Source organism: Cyclopterus lumpus, chromosome 7 (assembly GCF_009769545.1).
Source record: "Cyclopterus lumpus isolate fCycLum1 chromosome 7, fCycLum1.pri, whole genome shotgun sequence".
Classification (NCBI taxonomy): domain Eukaryota; kingdom Metazoa; phylum Chordata; class Actinopteri; order Perciformes; family Cyclopteridae; genus Cyclopterus; species Cyclopterus lumpus.
Genome location: NC_046972.1, coordinates 24,414,527 through 24,433,426, shown reverse-complemented (window position 1 = coordinate 24,433,426; position 18,900 = coordinate 24,414,527). Strand labels below are relative to the sequence as shown.

The 18,900-nt window shown below is 47.6% G+C and overlaps 2 protein-coding genes across 4 annotated transcripts in view; both read left to right on the top strand.

Annotated features, from left to right (window-relative positions):
* Positions 1-7,764, top strand: part of plxnb3 (plexin B3) — a 63,293-nt gene extending 55,529 nt beyond the window's left edge. For all 3 annotated transcript variants that reach the window (XM_034536307.1, XM_034536305.1, XM_034536306.1), the window contains 8 exons: positions 1,080-1,161; positions 1,360-1,526; positions 1,621-1,781; positions 1,857-2,004; positions 2,095-2,159; positions 3,282-3,357; positions 3,595-3,669; positions 3,811-7,764. In XM_034536307.1, the coding sequence (XP_034392198.1) occupies positions 1,080-1,161; positions 1,360-1,526; positions 1,621-1,781; positions 1,857-2,004; positions 2,095-2,159; positions 3,282-3,357; positions 3,595-3,669; positions 3,811-3,915 (879 nt within the window). In that variant the 3' untranslated portion in view covers positions 3,916-7,764. The remainder of the gene's footprint in view (positions 1-1,079; positions 1,162-1,359; positions 1,527-1,620; positions 1,782-1,856; positions 2,005-2,094; positions 2,160-3,281; positions 3,358-3,594; positions 3,670-3,810) is intronic.
* A 300-nt stretch (positions 7,765-8,064) lies between these two features.
* srpk3 (SRSF protein kinase 3) lies at positions 8,065-18,702 on the top strand. Its single transcript, XM_034536342.1, has 17 exons — positions 8,065-8,293; positions 8,653-8,752; positions 9,924-10,834; positions 11,354-11,462; positions 11,582-11,669; positions 11,911-11,998; positions 12,083-12,189; positions 12,686-12,851; positions 13,573-13,598; positions 13,815-13,907; positions 14,542-14,593; positions 14,772-14,990; positions 15,180-15,277; positions 15,523-15,630; positions 18,167-18,236; positions 18,346-18,438; positions 18,518-18,702. The coding sequence occupies exons 1-17, from the start codon at positions 8,284-8,286 to the stop codon at positions 18,700-18,702; spliced, it is 2,523 nt and encodes an 840-aa protein (XP_034392233.1). The 5' UTR covers positions 8,065-8,283.
* The last annotated feature ends 198 nt before the right edge of the window (positions 18,703-18,900 follow it).

Here is an 18,900-nt window from a genome sequence, read left to right as displayed (position 1 = left end):
TGTTCTCCTCATGTTCTCCTCATGCTGTCCTTGTGTTCTCCTCATGCTGTCCTTGTGTTCTCCTCATACTCTCATGTTCTGATCATGCTCTCATGTTCTCCTCATGTTCTCCTCATGTTCTCCTCTTGCTGTCCTCATGTTCTCCTCATGTTCTCCTCATGCTGTCCTCATGTTCTCCTCATGCTGTCCTTGTGTTCTCCTCATACTCTCATGTTCTGATCATGCTCTCATGTTCTCCTCATGTTCTCCTCTTGCTCTCCTCATGTTCTCCTCTTGCTCTCCTCATGTTCTCCTCATGTTCTACTCATGTTCTCTTGATGTTCTCCTCATGTTCTATTCACGTTCTCTTCATGTTCTTCTCATGCTCTCCTCATGTTCTCCTCATGTTCTACTCATGTTCTCTTGATTTTCTCCTCTTGCTCTCCTCATGTTCTCCTCACGCTCTCCTCATGTTCTTCTCATGCTCTTCTCATGTTCTCTTGATGTTCTCCTCTTGTTCTCCTCATGTTCTCCTCTTGCTCTCCTCATGTTCTCCTCATGTTCTCTTCATGTTCTCCTCATGTTCTCTTCATGTTTTCCTCTTGTTCTCCTCATGCTCACCTCATGTTCTTCTCATGTTTCTCTTCATGTTCTCCTCACGCTCTCCTCATGTTCTCTTCATGCTGTCCTCGTGTTCTCTTCATGTTCTCCTCATGCTGTCCTTGTGTTCTCTTCATGTTCTCATGTTCTCCTCTTGCTCTCCTCATGTTCTCTTCATGTTCTCCTCACGCTCTCCTCATGTTCTCTTCATGTTCTCCTCATGCTGTCCTCATGTTCTCTTCATGTTCTCCTCATGCTGTCCTCATGTTCTCCTCATGCTGTCCTTGTGTTCTCTTCATGTTCTCATGTTCTCCTCATGCTGTCCTCTTGTTCTCCTCATGTTCTCCTCATGTTTCTCTTCATGTTCTCATGTTCTCCTCATGCTGTCCTCATGCTCTCCTCATGTTCTCATGTTCTCCTCATGCTGTGCTCATGTTCTCCTCATGTTCTCTGTCCCTGTTTAGAACCCATCAGCTAAACATTAAACTCTCGTTCTTCAGGTTCCAGACGGAGCAACAGTCGCTCTGATTCCTCGTTCTCAGAGTTCCGGTGGAGTCAACCAGGTCTTCCAGACTGGAGAGAGTAAGAGCACAACGCCGCTAAATTATCTAGAACTCACAGAGAAGTGGCGGAACACGGGGAACATCAAAAAACAGAACAAGATCACAGAATCACATCAAACATCTACAGCATCTGAAAAGCCAGAGAGAACGACGTGGAGAACATTTGGAACCCACACATGTGTCGGATACGAGGGTTCTCCCCTGTGTGTGTCTGCAGAGACGCCGATGCTGGAGGGCGAGGAGGACGAGGGTCTCCGGCTGTGGCACCTGGTGAAGAGCAGCGAGGACCCCGAGATCCCGAAGCACCGAAAGAGCAGCATGAGGGAGCGCGAGAGAGCCAAGGCCATCCCCGAGATCTACCTGACCCGCCTGCTGTCCATGAAGGTACCACACACGCCAACCACCACCTGTCGCTCTCTCTCTCCGCCCGCGTGTACGTCTTACCCGTCTGCCCCTCTGCCTGTCTGTCTCTCTGCAGGGGACGCTGCAGAAGTTCGTGGACGACGTCTTCGTGGCCATCCTCAGTACGAAGCGGCCGCCTCCCATCGCGGTCAGGTTCTTCTTCGACTTCCTGGACGACATGGCGGAGAAACACGGGATCGACGACCCCGAGACCGTCCACATCTGGAAGACCAACAGGTGAGAGACACACCTGCACACCTGTCTCTCTCTCTCTGACATGTCTGTCCCTCTGACCTGTCTGTCTCTCTGCAGTCTCCCTCTCAGGTTCTGGGTGAACATCCTGAAGAATCCTCAGTTTGTTTTGGATGTTCAGATCACCGACAGCATCGACGCCGTCCTGTCCGTCATCGCTCAGACCTTCATCGACTCCTGCACCACCTCCGAGCACAAAGTGGGACGGGTACGACCTGTCTGTCTGCCTGTCTGTCTGTCTGTCGCTCTACTGTGATAGTATATGTGGTGTAGTCATGGTAACTTTCTGTCCAATCAGGATTCTCCTGTCAACAAGCTGCTGTACGCCAGAGAGATCCCCCGATACAAACAGCTGGTGGAGAGGTGAGACAGCTTCCTGTCGGATTCAACACACACGTGCAAGTACTTGTACTTGTACAAGTACATGTACTTGTACTTGTACAAGTACAAATACATGTACTTGTGCAAGTACAAATACAAGTACTTGTGCAAGTACAAATACAAGTACTTGTACAAGTACAAATACATGTACTTGTACAAGTACAAATACATGTATTTGTACAATACTGCACATACTGCAGTTCAGTTACCATAGAAACACTCACGGCAGTTCAGTTACCATAGAAACACATTCACTGCAGTTCAGTTACCATAGAAACACACTTACGGCAGTTCACTTACCATAGAAACACATTCACTGCAGTTCAGTTACCATAGCAACACACTCACTGCAGTTCAGTTACCATAGAAACACACTTACGGCAGTTCAGTTACCATAGAAACACACTCACTGCAGTTCAGTTACCATAGCAACACATTCACTGCAGTTCAGTTACCATAGAAACACACTTACGGCAGTTCAGTTACCATAGAAACACACTCACTGCAGTTCAGTTACCATAGCAACACACTCACTGCAGTTCAGTTACCATAGAAACACACTTACGGCAGTTCAGTTACCATAGAAACACATTCACTGCAGTTCAGTTACCATAGCAACACACTCACTGCAGTTCAGTTACCATAGAAACACACTTACGGCAGTTCAGTTACCATAGAAACACATTCACTGCAGTTCAGTTACCATAGCAACACACTCACTGCAGTTCAGTTACCATAGAAACACACTTACGGCAGTTCAGTTACCATAGAAACACACTCACTGCAGTTCAGTTACCATAGAAACACACTCACTGCAATTCAATTACCATAGAAATGTACTCACTTCCCTTCAAGCTTAACCAACACTGTAAATTATTGTGTTTGTGTTTGTGTGTGTGCGTGTGTGTGCGTGTGTGTGTGCGTGTGTGTGTGCGTGTGCGTGTGTGTGCGTGTGCGTGCTTGTGTGTGTGCTTGTGTGTGCGTGTGTGTGTGCGTGTGCGTGCGCGTGCGTGTGTGCGTGTGCGTGTGTGTGCGTGTGTGTGCTTGTGTGTGTGCGTGTGTGTGCTTGTGCGTGTGTGTGCGTGTGTGTGTGTGTGTCCGCAGGTATTACAGTGATATCCACAGCTCTGCGTCAGGCTGTTATCAGGAGATGAACTCCACTCTGACTGAACTGTCCGGGGTCAGTAAACTGTATCCCTGTGTAATATGTAAATATATATATATATATATATATATATATATATATACAGTATATGTATATATGTATGTTTATATATATATATATATACATATATATATATGTGTGTATATATATATATATATATATTTTGTATTATTGTTTGTATATATATATATTCTATATACATAAATACGTATATATTTATGCACATCAATAACTTTTGTATTCTGTCTGCAGAGTTTTGCCTCAGAGATGAACAGTCTTGTTGCTCTTCATGAACTCTACAAGTACATTAACAAATATTATGACCAGGTAACACACACACACCTCTCTGTCTCTCTCTCACCTGTCTGTCTCTCTCACCTGTCTCTCTCTCACCTGTCTCTCTCTCTCACCTGTCTCTCTCTTACCTGTCTGTCTCTCTCACCTGTCTCTCTCTCACCTGTCTGTCAGATCATCATGTCTCTGGAGGAGGACAGCGCAGGTCAGAAGATGCAGTTGGCCTATCGGCTGCAGCAGGTCGCCGCCCTGGTGGAGAACAAGGTCACTGACCTCTGATGACCTCTGACCCCTGACCATGAAGACACTGGGACGAGCTTCCTGTTGGACATCTGCAGAACTCTGGAAATCATTGGACACTTGTTAACATTGTCTTCCTGCTGTGTGTGTGTGTGTGTGTGTTTACAGTCAGACTCAGGAGAACCCGGTTCTTTAGACTCAAACTAAACCTGAACCGTGAGACCGACCTGACAATCGAACCAATCAGAGGACTTCATCATCACCTGCTGCCTTGCACTACATTTCCCAGAGTTCCCTGTGGTTCTGCTGTCTGTGTGGAGGCAGAATAGTTTCTCTACTGATCACGTGTATTGATTATTTGCCAGCTGATCTCAGACATGCTGTATATTTTTATCAACAGTGTTTTGAGCTTTTCCTACTGAAACCAGCACAACTCTGCATCCGGAGCTTCGAAGCTTTAAAGATTTCGCTGAACACAATAAACAGAAACAAGTGTTTTGTAACCACAAGTTCAGTGAGACCCAAACCTGGAGCTCTTCAGGTGACCCCTGAACCCCTCAGGACCCTCACTGGTCCCAGTCAGTCTTCCTCAGGTCCAGGTCCAGATCGACTCGCAAGGATTCAGGTCTGCTTTACTGCCAGTCCATGTTGGATGGACCTGACGACCTCTGACAGGTGCTGGATTTATCTAATCAGCCAATCAGCACACAGCAAACAAGTGTTCCTGTATAAAGTACAGAACTACAGAACTATAGAACTACAGAACTACAGAACTACAGAACTATAGAACTACAGAACTACAGAACTATAGAACTACAGAACTACAGAACTACAGAACTATAGAACTACAGAACTACAGAACTATAGAACTACAGAACTATAGAACTATAGAACTACAGAACTACAGAACTACAGAACTATAGAACTATAGAACTACAGAACTATAGAACTACAGAACTACAGAACTACAGAACTATAGAACTATAGAACTACAGAACTACAGAACTATAGAACTATAGAACTACAGAACTACAGAACTATAGAACTATAGAACTACAGAACTATAGAACTACAGAACTACAGAACTATAGAACTACAGAACTACAGAACTATAGAACTACAGAACTATAGAACTACAGAACTATAGAACTACAGAACTACAGAACTACAGAACTATAGAACTATAGAACTACAGAACTACATAGACCAGTTACAGTTAGTCCAGCTTCTGACTTCCCAATGAGGATGACGAGAGGAGAAAAAGAAATCCTCCTTTTTTAAATATGAAATCAGATAACTGTTGACTAACAGGAACAAGAATCATTCTGCGTGTGTGTGTGTGTGTGTGTTTGTGTGTGTGTGTGTGTGTTTGTGTGTGTGTGTGTGCTAGTTACTAACTTATTACATGTACATACTGTAAGTCCTATTTATACCTATTTATTCCAGCTGTGCCTTCCTGCCTACAGCTAGATGGCGCTGTCTGTCTGTTCTTACGGCAGCCGTATTGACCATGTGTCCCAGTGCATCATGGGAAGATAAATTCATTCAAATGTTTATTGAACCAGGGAGGGAAAACAACAACTGAATCATCTGAGTATTTCCAGCTAGCATAGCATTATGCTAGGTTGACCAACACAATCACAGCTCTTTTACTCACTAGACTGAGTTGAGATCCCCCCCCCCCCTCCCCTTCGACTCTTGAGCTTGACATGTTAGGATGTAAAAGAAAGCAATACCAATTTTTTAAAGACAAAGGTTGTTTTTATTGAGCACATGCAACGTCTGGTTTGATCTTCAGATATTATGAGTGTTACAGTTTTACTGTTTGAATCCACCTTCCTGCATCTGGATGTGACGCATTAAATATAACTGACAGTATGAAGGAACTGTTCGAGGACTTGAAGGTTCGGGTTCAGCCTCGAGACGTCAGCTGTCTCTCCTCTGCAACAGTTTGTTGTTTGAGCTGTTTGTGGGTTGTCTGAGAGGAATGGCCACTAAGCAGCAGTGTGGAGGAACCACCTGGGTTCAAACAGTCGGGACAGGATACTTCCTGGACTCTGGACAGGATACCTTTTGGACTCTCCTGGACTCTGGACAGGATACCTTCTGGACTCTCCTGGACTCTGGACAGGATACCGTCTGGACTCTCCTGGACTCTGGACAGGATACCATCTGGACTCTCCTGGACTCTGGACAGGATACCTTCTGGACTCTGGACAGGATACCTTCTGGACTCTGGACAGGATACCGTCTGGACTCTCCTGGACTCTGGACAGGATACCTTCTGGACTCTCCTGGACTCTGGACAGGATACCGTCTGGACTCTCCTGGACTCTGGACAGGATACCATCTGGACTCTCCTGGACTCTGGACAGGATACCTTCTGGACTCTCCTGGACTCTGGACAGGATACCGTCTGGACTCTTTGCAGGATACTTCCTGTACTCCCCTGGACTCTGAACAGGATACTTCCTGGACTCCCCTGGACTCTTGAGAGGATACTTCTTGGACTCCCCTGGACTCTTGAGAGGATACTTCCTGGACTCCCCTGGACTCTTGAGAGGATACTTCCTGGACTCCCCTGGACTCTTGAGAGGCTACTTCCTGGACTCCCCTGGACTCTTGAGAGGATACTTCTTGGACTCCCCTGGAAATCTTGAGAGGATACTTCTTGGACTCCCCTGGACTCTGAACAGGATACTTCCTGGACTCCCCTGGACTCTGAACAGGACACTTCCTGGACTCCCCTGGACTCTTGAGAGGATACTTCTTGGACTCCCCTGGACTCTGAACAGGATACTTCCTGGACTCCCCTGGACTCTGAACAGGATACTTCCTGGACTCCCCTGGACTCTTGAGAGGATACTTCTTGGACTCCCCTGGACTCTGAACAGGATACTTCCTGGACTCCCCTGGACTCTTGAGAGGATACTTCTTGGACTCCCCTGGACTCTGAACAGGATACTTCCTGGACTCCCCTGGACTCTTGAGAGGATACTTCCTGGACTCCCCTGGACTCTGAACAGGATACTTCCTGGACTCCCCTGGACTCTGAACAGGATACTTCCTGGACTCCCCTGGACTCTGAACAGGATACTTCTTGGACTCCCCTGGACTCTTGAGAGGATACTTCCTGGATTGGTATGTGTTTCAGTGTAAATGGACTCTTACTGATATTTATCCCATCAGCACATAACTAACTAACTTCCTGTCGGCGGTTTTGTCTGCTGATGCAATAGAAATATGACAGATTTGGGTATAAATTGAGACGCTTGTTGAATGATCTTTCTTCCGTACTTTTCTTCTTCTAATATTTCTAAAGATTATCTCTGTTTGATCTGAATCTTTAATCTCTCCTCTGTGTTTTTGCCTTGCTTGTTTTTGCAGCCTGTGTTTGACCCGTAGTTATAGTTCACTGATCAGATTAGAATTTTGCATGTGTGTGATGATGATGATGATGATGATGATGATGATTTTGTTTTTAAATGAAAATCGTGTCACTGATGATGGTGGCCATAGTCATAGTTTGACCTTCTAATCTCTGTACAGTTTTTTAATCTTCTGGGACGTGATGAAACAGATCCTCAGCTCTGATTGGTCGAGCTCTATTTGTTACGGAAATGTTTTTTCTACAAGGGAATTAAAAACTTTAAAGGGTTTGTATGAAATGACTCCTGGATCAGATGTGATGAAGCACAGACTGCTTTTCTACCGACTGTACAGTTTGCCAACAGTGTGTAAATGTGCCTGTAAATACCTCCTCGAGGATGATGATGATGATGATGACGAAGACGAGTCAGTCTGCAATGGAAATGGGTTTTTATTGTGAAGAGGCAGGAGGCCAAACAATTTGTATCATGTAAAAATAAAGTTACAATTTGAACAGTTCTCTCTGTCAGTGTTTAATTTTCATGTATTTTAATACTTTTGTCGATATCATTGCAGAGTTTCAATGTGGTCAATATCATGTATATTGATAGTATCGTGTCTAAAGGTGATCAATATCTTGTATATTGATAATATCGTGTGATCAATATCTTGTATATTGATAATATCGTTTCTAAACGTGATCAATATCTTGTATATTGAGGGTTAGGGACTCCAGCCGCCCCCCCCTCTCCCCCCCCCCTCTAGTGTAAAATGGTCTACTTCCGCTTCCGGTCCCAGTATGGTCCAGACTCAGCTCGCTCGCTACTGCGCATGTGCAAAGCCTGGTGTCCGGTGTCCGACTGACAGCAGCTGTTGAGACCATGAAGGGTCTGCAGGGAGAGCTAACAGGCTAACGAGCTAACTGACCCGTTCTCACCCGGGTTACTTCACCGTTTCACGGAGCTACTGAGCTAACTTGTTGACGCGAGCCTTCACAGTCCCGTGAGTCCAGAACCAGAGCAGAGACCCGGACCCAGGATGCTAATAGGTAAAGTAGACCGTGATAAGCTAGCTCCTACTGGCTAACAGTTAGTTATGACGTCACAGCCAGCCAGCATGGAGGTGCTGCTCCTCACAGCTGGTCCCAGGTGGTCCCAGGTGGTCCCAGGTGGTTTTCCTCCTGCAGACACTTGATGAACTGGTTGTTAATGTTCTGGGGTCACATGATCAGGTGGTAGTAATGTATAATATTATATTCACATCACAGGATGAAGAACGATGCTTCTGTTTACTAGTGAACAACAGTACATGACTCTAACTGGAGCTTCCGGTATTAAAGCCGGTCATATTGCTGTTTCTGCATGAGGTTCTAATGGGGAACAACTCTTGATGTGTGGTTCCTCCCAGCAGCGGTCGCTGGAGGAACCGGTGACGACGCCGCCACCACGGCCAAGAAACACCGGCGGAGAGGCAAGAAGCACCGGAGAGCCCGAACAGACGAGAACCGGTAAGAAACCAGCAGAGACCTGAGACCAGATTGACTGCTGACCCCCCCCCCCCCCCCCCCCCCCCCCCCCCCCCCCCCCCCCCCACAGGCTATATTTAGGTGTGTGTGTGTGTGTGTGTGTGTGTGTGTGTGTGTGTGTGTGTGTGTGTGTGTGTGTGTGTGTGTGTGTGTGTGTGTGTGTGTGTGTGTGTGTGTGTGTGTGTGTGTGTGTGTGTGTGTGTGTGTCCGAAGGGGTTTCTAGCACGGCGTCGGGGGTCCGAAGGGGTTTCTATCACGGTGTCGGGGGTCTCAAGGGGTTTCTAGCACGGCGTCGGGGGTCTGAAGGGGTTTCTATCACGGCGTCGGGGGTCCGAAGGGGTTTCTATCACAGCGTCTGGGGTCTCAAGGGGTTATCTTGTGGTATGAAACAATACTCAACCCTTCTGCATAGTAAACAAGGTAACACAGGTGAGTCTTTGTGCTAAGCTAGGCTAACAGTTTCCCCCTGCTTCTAGTCTTTGTGCTAAGCTAGCTGGTCTCGTACTGACGGAAACAAGTTTGGTGCTCCATCTGAGGGACTCTGCTCCGATAATAGAAGCAAAGAGTGAATCATGAACACACACACACACACATTCTCTCACACACACTCTCTCTCTCAGTCTATTTCAGTACACTCTCTGTGACTCATGGAGAGCAGCTGTGTGTGTGCGACACAGATATACGATCCATGTTGTCTCTTTGACTGAGTGAATTTGGTCAGAATGACGTCATCACCTGCACAGGTACATTCGTGGTCTCTGATTGGCCAACGGGCTGCGTAGCTGGAAGCTCAGGTGTATTTCACGAGGCGCTGTCATCAATGCTTAAATATCTATATATATATTATATATAATATATATTTGCACGAGAGGATCAGATGCAAACAAAGGATGAGATCTTTCTTTTCCTTTTGTAATTCAGATCGATCCCATTGATCTTTTTTCGACAGCTCTATTTATAGCCATTGAGTTTGATGGAAGTCAATCAATAATTTACTCTTGAAAGAACATATTTCCTATGATCTGCGTTCCCTTGTTCAAGAGAACATTTGAATGTTTTTAATTCTGGAGATATCAGAACATCTTAAATAACCTCTCCCATGTTCAGACAGGCCAACATTCTTAGTGTTGACCTTTTTATTGTCCCGTTTCAGGCCTGGTGACCTCTGTGACCTTCAGAGTCCAAATGCCAACAGCAGCCTCTCCCCAACACCTCAGCAGAGTAGCCCCCAAACCAGCCTGCTGCCCCTCCAACGTGCTTCAGACACCACCACATCCTCACAGAATGCACCATGTCCTGAAGACGTCCACGAATCCACTCCAGCACCCCGACAGACCCATCCACGCACCCCCACGTTACCCCCTGACACCACCATGATGGCCCCCAAAGGTGTCCCTCGATCCCTCTCACCACCTCCCCAGAACACCCTTGAGACCACCCCCCCACATCTTGATCCAGTTGCCCAACTGGTGCCCCCAGAAATTACTTTCCAAAACACCTACCTAACGGCACCATTGACGCCTCAGATTTTCAGCCAATCACCTCTTGCCACATTTAAAAATCCCGCCCACAGTCCAAGTCAATCACCATCAACTGTTAACCAAAATTTTACCCAGAATTCCTCCAGATCGCGTCACAGAACTCTTCGAAATGTTGATCAGAATCTGCCAGAAGGCCAAACTGACCCTTCCAAATTGCCTCCAATCTTATCACACGACATTACCCACAATACATCTGAATCAAAGTCAGTTTCTGCCAAAACTCCTCCCAGCCCTCAGTTAGGCCCCTCCCACCCTGACCCCTTCCTGCTGACGTCGGTGACATTCACTTCCAGTATCTCCTCGCATCTCTACACCCCCACCTGCTCGTCTGCCTCCTTCCTCGGCTCCCTCGACTCTCTGAGTCCACACATCGGTCTGCCTCCCATGGTGCCATCAGCCGCCCCACAAATGACGACACCCCCTTTTACTTTGAGCCCGCCTCCTCCGGAGTTAACCCCGCCCCCTGCACAGCTGCTGGGCTCTGACGATGAAGAGCAGGAAGACCCTTCAGATTATTGCAAAGGTGAGTCTGTTGTCTGTTCCCAACCACCTCCTGGAGTCCCCAGGTGGTGTTCCTCCCAACCACCTCCTGGAGTCCCCAGGTGGCTTTCCCTCCCAACCACCTCCTGGAGTCCCCAGGTGGTGTTCCTCCCAACCACCTCCTGGAATCCCCAGGTGGCGTTCCTCCCGACCACCCCCTGGAGTCCCCAGGTGGCGTTCCTCTCGACCACCTCCTGGAGTCCCCAGGTGGTGTTCCCTCCCAACCACCTCCTGGACCTCCTTGAGTCCCCAGGTGGTGTTCCCTCCCAACCACCTCCTGGACCTCCTTGAGTCCCCAGGTGGCGTTCCTCCCAACCACCTCCTTGAGTCCCCAGGTGGTGTTCCCTCCCAACCACCTCCTGGACCTCCTTGAGTCCCCAGGTGGCGTTCCTCCCAACCACCTCCTGGACCTCCTTGAGTCCCCAGGTGGTGTCCCCTCCCGACCACCTCCTGGAGTCCAGTACAGTACCACCCTACCTATGCTGTGCCTTTTGTGTTGCAGGTGGTTACTACCCAGTGAAGATCGGTGATTTGTTTAATGGGAGGTACCATGTGGTCAGAAAACTTGGCTGGGGTCATTTCTCTACAGTCTGGCTCTGCTGGGATCTGCAGTACGACGCACAATATACACACTAACACCTTTTTGTGAAAACACTTCGACAGATCTTTCAATTATTTGTGCACTTCTATTAGAGCTTTGTCAAATCCCTCTGAATCTGTGTGTGTTAAGGAGGAAGCGTTTTGTGGCGCTGAAGGTGGTGAAGAGCGCTCCGCACTACACCGAGACGGCTGTGGACGAGATCAAACTGCTCCGATGTGTGAGTACAAACGGTTTCATCTGAGGTTCTCCGACCCCTGTACCTGTACCAGGCTGTCTAACAACCTCTAGGGCTCCTCGGGAATTATTCCATTTGGAGATAAAAGCTGAATGATAATCACTAAACGGGCTATTGTTGCTATCGTTGTGGTAATGACATTGAACCGCGTTGGTCTGTCCTGCACCTTCACTCCTTTTCAATTAAAACTGTGTCCACAGGTAACCAGTCTGTTTGTTTACAGGTGAGAGACAGTGACCCGTCTGACCCCTACAGAGAAACCATCGTCCAGCTGATAGACGACTTCAAGATCTCTGGAGTCAACGGAATCCGTATCCTCCATCGTCACCTGACTACCTGTCTGTCTACCTGTCTGTGTGTCTTGGTCGGTCAATAGTTTCCTCAGCCTTTCTCAGATGTCTGTATGGTTCTGGAGGTTTTGGGTCATCAGCTGTTAAAATGGATCATTAAGTCAAACTACATGGGACTTCCTCTCATCTGCGTCAAGACCATCATCAGACAGGTAACACGCATACTGACAACAACAACGTGACTCTGACGTGACCTTTGCGACTTTGACGTGATCCCGGGGACTCTGACGGGACCTCTGACGTGACCTCTGACGTGACCTCTGACGTGACTTCTGACTTGACCTCTGACTTGACCTCTGACGTGACTTCTGACTTGACCTCTGACTTGACCTCTGACGGGACCTCTGATGTGACCTCTGACTTGACCTCTGACGGGACCTCTGACTTGACCTCTGACTTGACCTCTGACGTGACCTCTGACTTGACCTCTGACTTGACCTCTGACGTGACCTCTGACTTGCCCCCATACGGAACCTCTGATTTGACCTCTGACGTGACCTATGCGACTCTGACTTGACCTCTGACGTGACCTATGCGACTCTGACTTGACCTCTGACTTGACCTCTGACTTGACCTCTGACGTGACCTCTGACGGGAATGACCCTGGCGCAATGTTGACCTTTTCCGTGACTCGCGGTGTGTTTGCAGGTGCTGCAGGGTCTGGACTACCTCCACACTAAGTGTAAGATCATCCACACTGACCTCAAACCAGAGAACATCTTATTGGACGTTGATGAGGTTTACATCAGGAGGCTGGCAGCCGAAGCAACCGTCTGGCAGAGAGCTGGGGCTCCGCCCCCTTCCGGGTCATCAGGTGAGGACCAGCCATGTGATTGGTCAGAACGTCAATGTGATCACTTGGAACTGGGAGCTGTGGGTTCCACTCTGTTCAGACAGACAAGGCAGGCAGAACAGCCTGCCTTGTCTGTCTGCTTCTCTATGTCTGTCTACCTGTCTGTCTATCTATCTGACTCTGTCTGTCTACCTGTCTGTCTATCTGACTCTGTCTGTCTATCTGACACTGTATGTTTGTCTACCTGTCTTTCTATCTGACACTGTATGTCTGTCTACCTGTCTGTCTATCTGCTTCTCTATGTCTGTCTACCTGACTCTATGTCTGTCTACCTGTCTGTCTACCTGCTTCTCTATGTCTGTCTACCTGACTCTGTCTGTCTATCTGACTCTATGTCTGTCTACCTGTCTGTCTATCTGACTCTATGTCTGTCTATCTGCTTCTCTATGTCTGTCTACCTGTCTGTCTATCTGACTCTATGTCTGTCTATCTGCTTCTCTATGTCTGTCTACCTGTCTGTCTATCTGCTTCTCTATGTCTGTCTACCTGTCTGTCTATCTGACTCTATGTCTGTCTATCTGCTTCTCTATGTCTGTCTACCTGTCTGTCTATCTGACTCTATGTCTGTCTATCTGACACTGTCTGTTATTTTCCACTCTTCAATCTTTATTTCTTCTGTTTCTGATGTTATCTTCCTGTCTCTCTCCCTCTCTCCCTGTCTGTCTGCCTATACGTGTCTTAGTTAGCACGGCTCCCAGGGATCTACAGGTAAGTGTCCAGGTGTGATGCCTGCTGTGTTCTCATTGTTTACATCCCATTGAGGACCTGTTTCAGGACTGGTTTGATCCCAGTACAACACGCATTTTTTGCATGTCACGTTTTTTTCAAATGCCTTCAAATAACCCTCTGAGCAGAAAGTGTGTGGTCATTAGTGTGTAGTCTTTTTAACACTGTGTGTGTGTGTGTGTGTGTGCGTGTGCGTAGGGCGGTAAGCTGTCTAAGAACAAGAAGAAGAAGATGAAGAGGAAAGCAAAGAATCAACAGAGACTGTTGGAGGAGAGACTGGTGGACATCCAGGTACTGTAATATATTACCATAATATATTACTGCAATACTACCTTTTAATAGTACTGCACAATTACTGTAGTAGTACTGTCATACTACCTTAAAAGTACTACTACTACTCTAGAAAAGGCAGAGGTTGCGGCTCGTATCCTGAAGGAGGGGTAGGAGGGCTTAGGGTTAAAGGGGTTAAGGGGGTTAGGAGGGTGTTGGGGTTAAGGGGTTAAGGGGGTTAGGAGGGTGTTGGGGTTAAAGGGTTAAGGGGGTTAGGAGGGTGTTGGGGTTAAGGGGGTTAGGAGGGTGTTGGGGTTAAGGGGTTAGGAGGGTGTTGGGGTTAAAGGGTTAAGGGGGTTAGGAGGGTGTTGGGGTTAAAGGGTTAAGGGGGTTAGGAGGGTGTTGGGGTTAAGGGGTTAAGGGGGTTAGGAGGGTGTTGGGGTTAAGAGGGTGTTGGGGTTAGGAGGGTGTTGGGGTTAGGAGGGTGTTGGGGTTAGGAGGGTGTTGGGGTTAAGGGGGTTAGGAGGGTGTTGGGGTTAAGGGGTTAAGGGGGTTAGGAGGGTGTTGGGGTTAAGGGGTTAGGGTTCCCCTCCAGAACGGAGAGTCAGACCTCAGAGCTTCCTTTTAACGTTCATGTTTCCTCCTGTGTGTTCAGAAGATAGAGGAGGAGGACGGTGTGATCCAGTCTGACCACGCAGACGTTGCCTGTGAGTACTTACTATGTTTCAGTATTATAGTAGTTTATTTATTTATATATATACTTATTATTATTATTTGTGTGTGTGTATATATATATTTTTTTTTTTAATGTATTTATTAAAAAGGCTCTACTGTGGTAGAACAGGTGTGTGTCAAAAACATAAACATGCACTCCTTTGCTCTCAGGCTCTCTGGTCGTTAACGGCAACACTTCCTGCTCCACAGCCAACAGCAAAGCGAGCTCCGACTCTACTTGTTCCTGGTTGGAGGACAGTTGTAACGGCCACGCCCCCGGACGGTTCTCCAGCCCCGCCTCCGGCCTGTCAGGCTTCTCCAGCTCTGTGATGTCAGCGACGTCTGAATCAGCACTTTCTACTCAGTCAGGGTACTCGAGCGGACGAGATGGTGAGAAAATACTATAGATGTGTACTACAGTATATCCAGTAAATACAGTGTATATACACACACATACAGATAAACTACAGTAAGCACAGTATCTTAAGAAACCTCCCCCTGGGGATGAATAAAGTCAAATATACAGTACACACACACACAGTTTAATACAGTGATATACTTCTTGTTTGTGTGTTTCAGTGTTCAGTGCGTCAGACTTTGTCCTCAGTCCTCTGGATCCTCAGAACGCCCACAAACTCAGAGTGAAGATCGCTGACCTGGGAAATGCATGCTGGGTGGTGAGACATCTTCATCCCTCTAATTGGTTCATACTGGCACGACAGACTCCTCCTCCTCCTCTATGTAGCGTCAGTATGAACCAATCAGACATCTCCTCTCTCTGTATGAACCAATCAGACATCTCCTCTCTCTGTATGAACCAATCAGACGTCTCCCCTCTCTCTCAGTATGAACCAATCAGACATCTCCTCTCTCTGTATGAACCAATCAGACGTCTCCTCTCTATCTCTCCTTGTCCGTCCAGCACAAACACTTCACAGAGGACATTCAGACCAGACAATACAGAGCTCTGGAGGTTCTGATTGGAGCAGAGTATGGACCACCTGCCGACATCTGGAGCACCGCCTGCATGGTACACCCACACCCACACTGCAGATAGTAGTATTGTATTCATGTTGGATGTTGTTTCTGTGTATATTGTGGCAACACCAGGGGACTGGGAAGCAAGATTCAGAACAAAATCAGGAGGTTCAGAGACAGTGGTACAGTAATAAAAAGTGTCCTTTAATAAATAGGGTAAAAGGGGTTGGGGTCAAACGTCAGGTCTCACGACTGGTGTGAGCCGGTTCCTTGGTCCTGTGTGGGCAGAGCGGCTCGGTGCATAAGGCCTTCTGAAGGGTACATGGTGTGGGTGGCTGTCTTTTGTCATTTCATGTAGGGGGCTGCAATGGTAGCAAAGTGAGGGATAAAAACACTGATAGCCCACCGGTCCCAGGAATGTTTTTACTTGCATATTCGTTTCTGGCTTAGGCCAGGTGGTAATGGCTTCCACCTTCTGGAGTTGGGGTATTACACCTCTCCCATTGGTGTAGCAGAGGTACTGTGCCTCTTCAAGACCAAAGTGGCAGTTTTTGGGATTAGCAATCAGGCCAGCTTACTGTAGACTTCCTGAGACAGCTCTCAAGTGGCCTAAGTGGAAGTTCCAGTCGGGACTGTGGACGATAACATCGTCTAAGTAGAAAGCTGCATACTCACGATGAGGTAGGAGCACCTGGTCCATCATCCTCTGGAAGGTGGCTGGCGCTCCATGGACTCCGAAGGGCAGGACTTTATAGTGGTACAGGCCTTCTGGGGTAGCAAATGCCGTCTTTTCATTGGCTCTTTTCGGTAAGGGGAACCTGCCAATAACCCTTGGTGAGTTCAAGAGTGGACACAAAACGGGCTTGGCCTAGTCGCTCAATCAACTCATCCATTTTAGGCATAGGGTAGGCATCAAATTTTGAGATTTTAGTCACTTTCCTAAAATCATTACAGAATCTCTGTGCCATCCGGTTTGGGAATCAGAACAATGATGCTGGACCAAGCACTATGAGACTCCTAAATAACCCCCATTGCCAACATCTTTCTCACCTCTTCTTTAATGGTATCCCTCTGTGCCTCTGGGATGCGATAGGGCCAAAGCCTCACCTTCTTTTTTGGCTCGGTGATTATGTCATGTTGGATCACATTGGTGCGTCCAGGTAGGTCAGAGAACACATCCTGGAACTGACTGGTCAGTTACACCATTTGTTGTAGGTGGGCCGGGCCCAACTGGGGGCCTAGAGGTACCTGTGAAGGGACAGGATCAACGGGTAACGTTGGTATTGGAACATCGACAGGGGCATGCCATTTCTTCAAGAGATTGGTGTGATACATTTGATAGGGTTTCCTTCTCCCAGGTTGTCTTACCTTTTTATAGTTGACCTTGCTCACCCTTTCCATCACTTAATATGACCCATGCCGAACTTGCATTCTGGTCAATGTACTCCATCACAGAGTGGTGGGGCGATGGCTGTTGTTCCCAGGCTTCCCATCCACAACAATCGTCTTTCTCAGCATTTGATGTTTTAGGGTCTTATTGAAGCGTTCTACAAGGCCATCCATGCGTCTCCAAAACTTGCACACTTCCTTCATTACCCGAGACATGAAGCAGCTTCCCATGTCAGTTATGACCTCTTTCACAATGCCTACTCGACTAAAAAAGAGGAACCGTTATTTGGCAACTGCCTTAGCACTTGCGGTGTGTAATGGGACTGCCTCTGGGTAGCGGGTGGCATAGACCATGATGACCAAGATGTAACGATGCTAAGGGTAATGGGATAAACAGGTTCTGGTAGTGTACCTTTGGAGCTGTATTCTGGCACTCCCGGCAGCTTTTGCAGTAATCCTGGACCGCTCTCTCCACCCCTGGCCAGTAGAAGTGACCCAGGATTCTGTCGTAGGTCTCTACTCCCAGATGAGCTCCCAACAGGTGTGAATGGGCTAGGTACATTTTTGCAACATAGCGTTTAGGGATCAGCAACTGTTCAACGACAAGTTCCCCCAGCTTAGCTACCCTATATAGGAGGCAATTTTTCACAGAAAAATGTGGGAAGGTGGTAACGCTCACCCCTTCTACCGGATTCTCCTCGAGCACCATCAAGTTCTGACTGGCTTGTTCAAGGTTGGGGTCTTCCAACTGTGTGGTCCCATACGGTCCTGGGCTGACAACATTTTACTCTTCTTCCAGGGGGAACTCGGAAAACACTTTGTTTGACGAGGCCTCAGTCGGCTGTGGGTCCTCCCTTCAAAAGTGCCCCTTGTGGTCTGAACCTTAATGTGGGTGGTGGGATAATTCTGCGTATCCCCATGGACACAGGAGACTGGGATAGGGGGCCCCTTGGGTCCAGTTATCAGCCCTGGTCGTAGGAGAGTGACATCACTCCCTAAATCCAGGCTTCTGCATCCTGGTCCCCCGGAAGCTTTAGGGCCCTTGCGCCCTCATGGGCCCAGCAGGATATATTGATGGATGTTTCTGTGTATTGATACATTTATGGATGTTTCTGTGTATTGATACATTTATGGATGTTTCTGTGCATTGATACATTTATGGATGTTTCCGTGTATTGATATATTGATGGATGTTTCAGGCTTTTGAGTTGGCGACAGGAGATTACATGTTTGAACCTCACTCAGGAGAAGATTACACCAGAGACGAAGGTACTACACATTATAATATTCATTGTACTGTGAACACTACTAGAGTCTTACTACACTAGTATTTGTACTAGAGAGTACTTCAGTCTCTCTTTTTATTATTTGTGTTCAGATCACATCGCTCATGTCATCGAGCTCCTCGGTTCGATTCCTCTGCCCTTTGCTTTGTCTGGCAGGTACTCCAGAGAGTACTTCAACAGGAAAGGTGAGACAGTCTGTCTGTCTTTCTGTGTGTACCAGTCTCGCCTGTCTTCTCCTGTCTCACCTGTCTTCTCCCGTCTTAGGTGAGCTGCGTCACATCTCCAGCCTGAAGCCTTGGGGTCTGTTTGAGGTGCTGCTGGAGAAGTACGAGTGGCCTCTGGACCAGGCGGCTCAGTTCAGTGACTTCCTGTTGACCATGTTGGAGCTGCAGCCGGAACGCAGGGCGACTGCAGCTCAGTGTCTGCAGCACGCATGGCTACACACATAGACACGCACTGTACTCGCATATACACACCCTGATGTACACACATAGGCACACACATTGATATACACACCCTGATGTACACACATAGGCACACACATTGATGTACACACCCTGATGTACACACATATGCACACACATTGATGTACACACCCTGATGTACACACATAGGCACACACATTGATGTACACACCCTGATGTACA

What these genes read in the sequence shown, in the direction of transcription:
- srpk3 (XM_034536342.1), top strand. An exon ending in CGGCTCCCAGGGATCTACAG is followed by an intron (nt 13,599 to 13,814) that starts GTAAGTGTCCAG and finishes GCGTGTGCGTAG; the next exon opens with GGCGGTAAGCTGTCTAAGAA. An exon ending in AGAGTACTTCAACAGGAAAG is followed by an intron (nt 18,439 to 18,517) that starts GTGAGACAGTCT and finishes CTCCCGTCTTAG; the next exon opens with GTGAGCTGCGTCACATCTCC.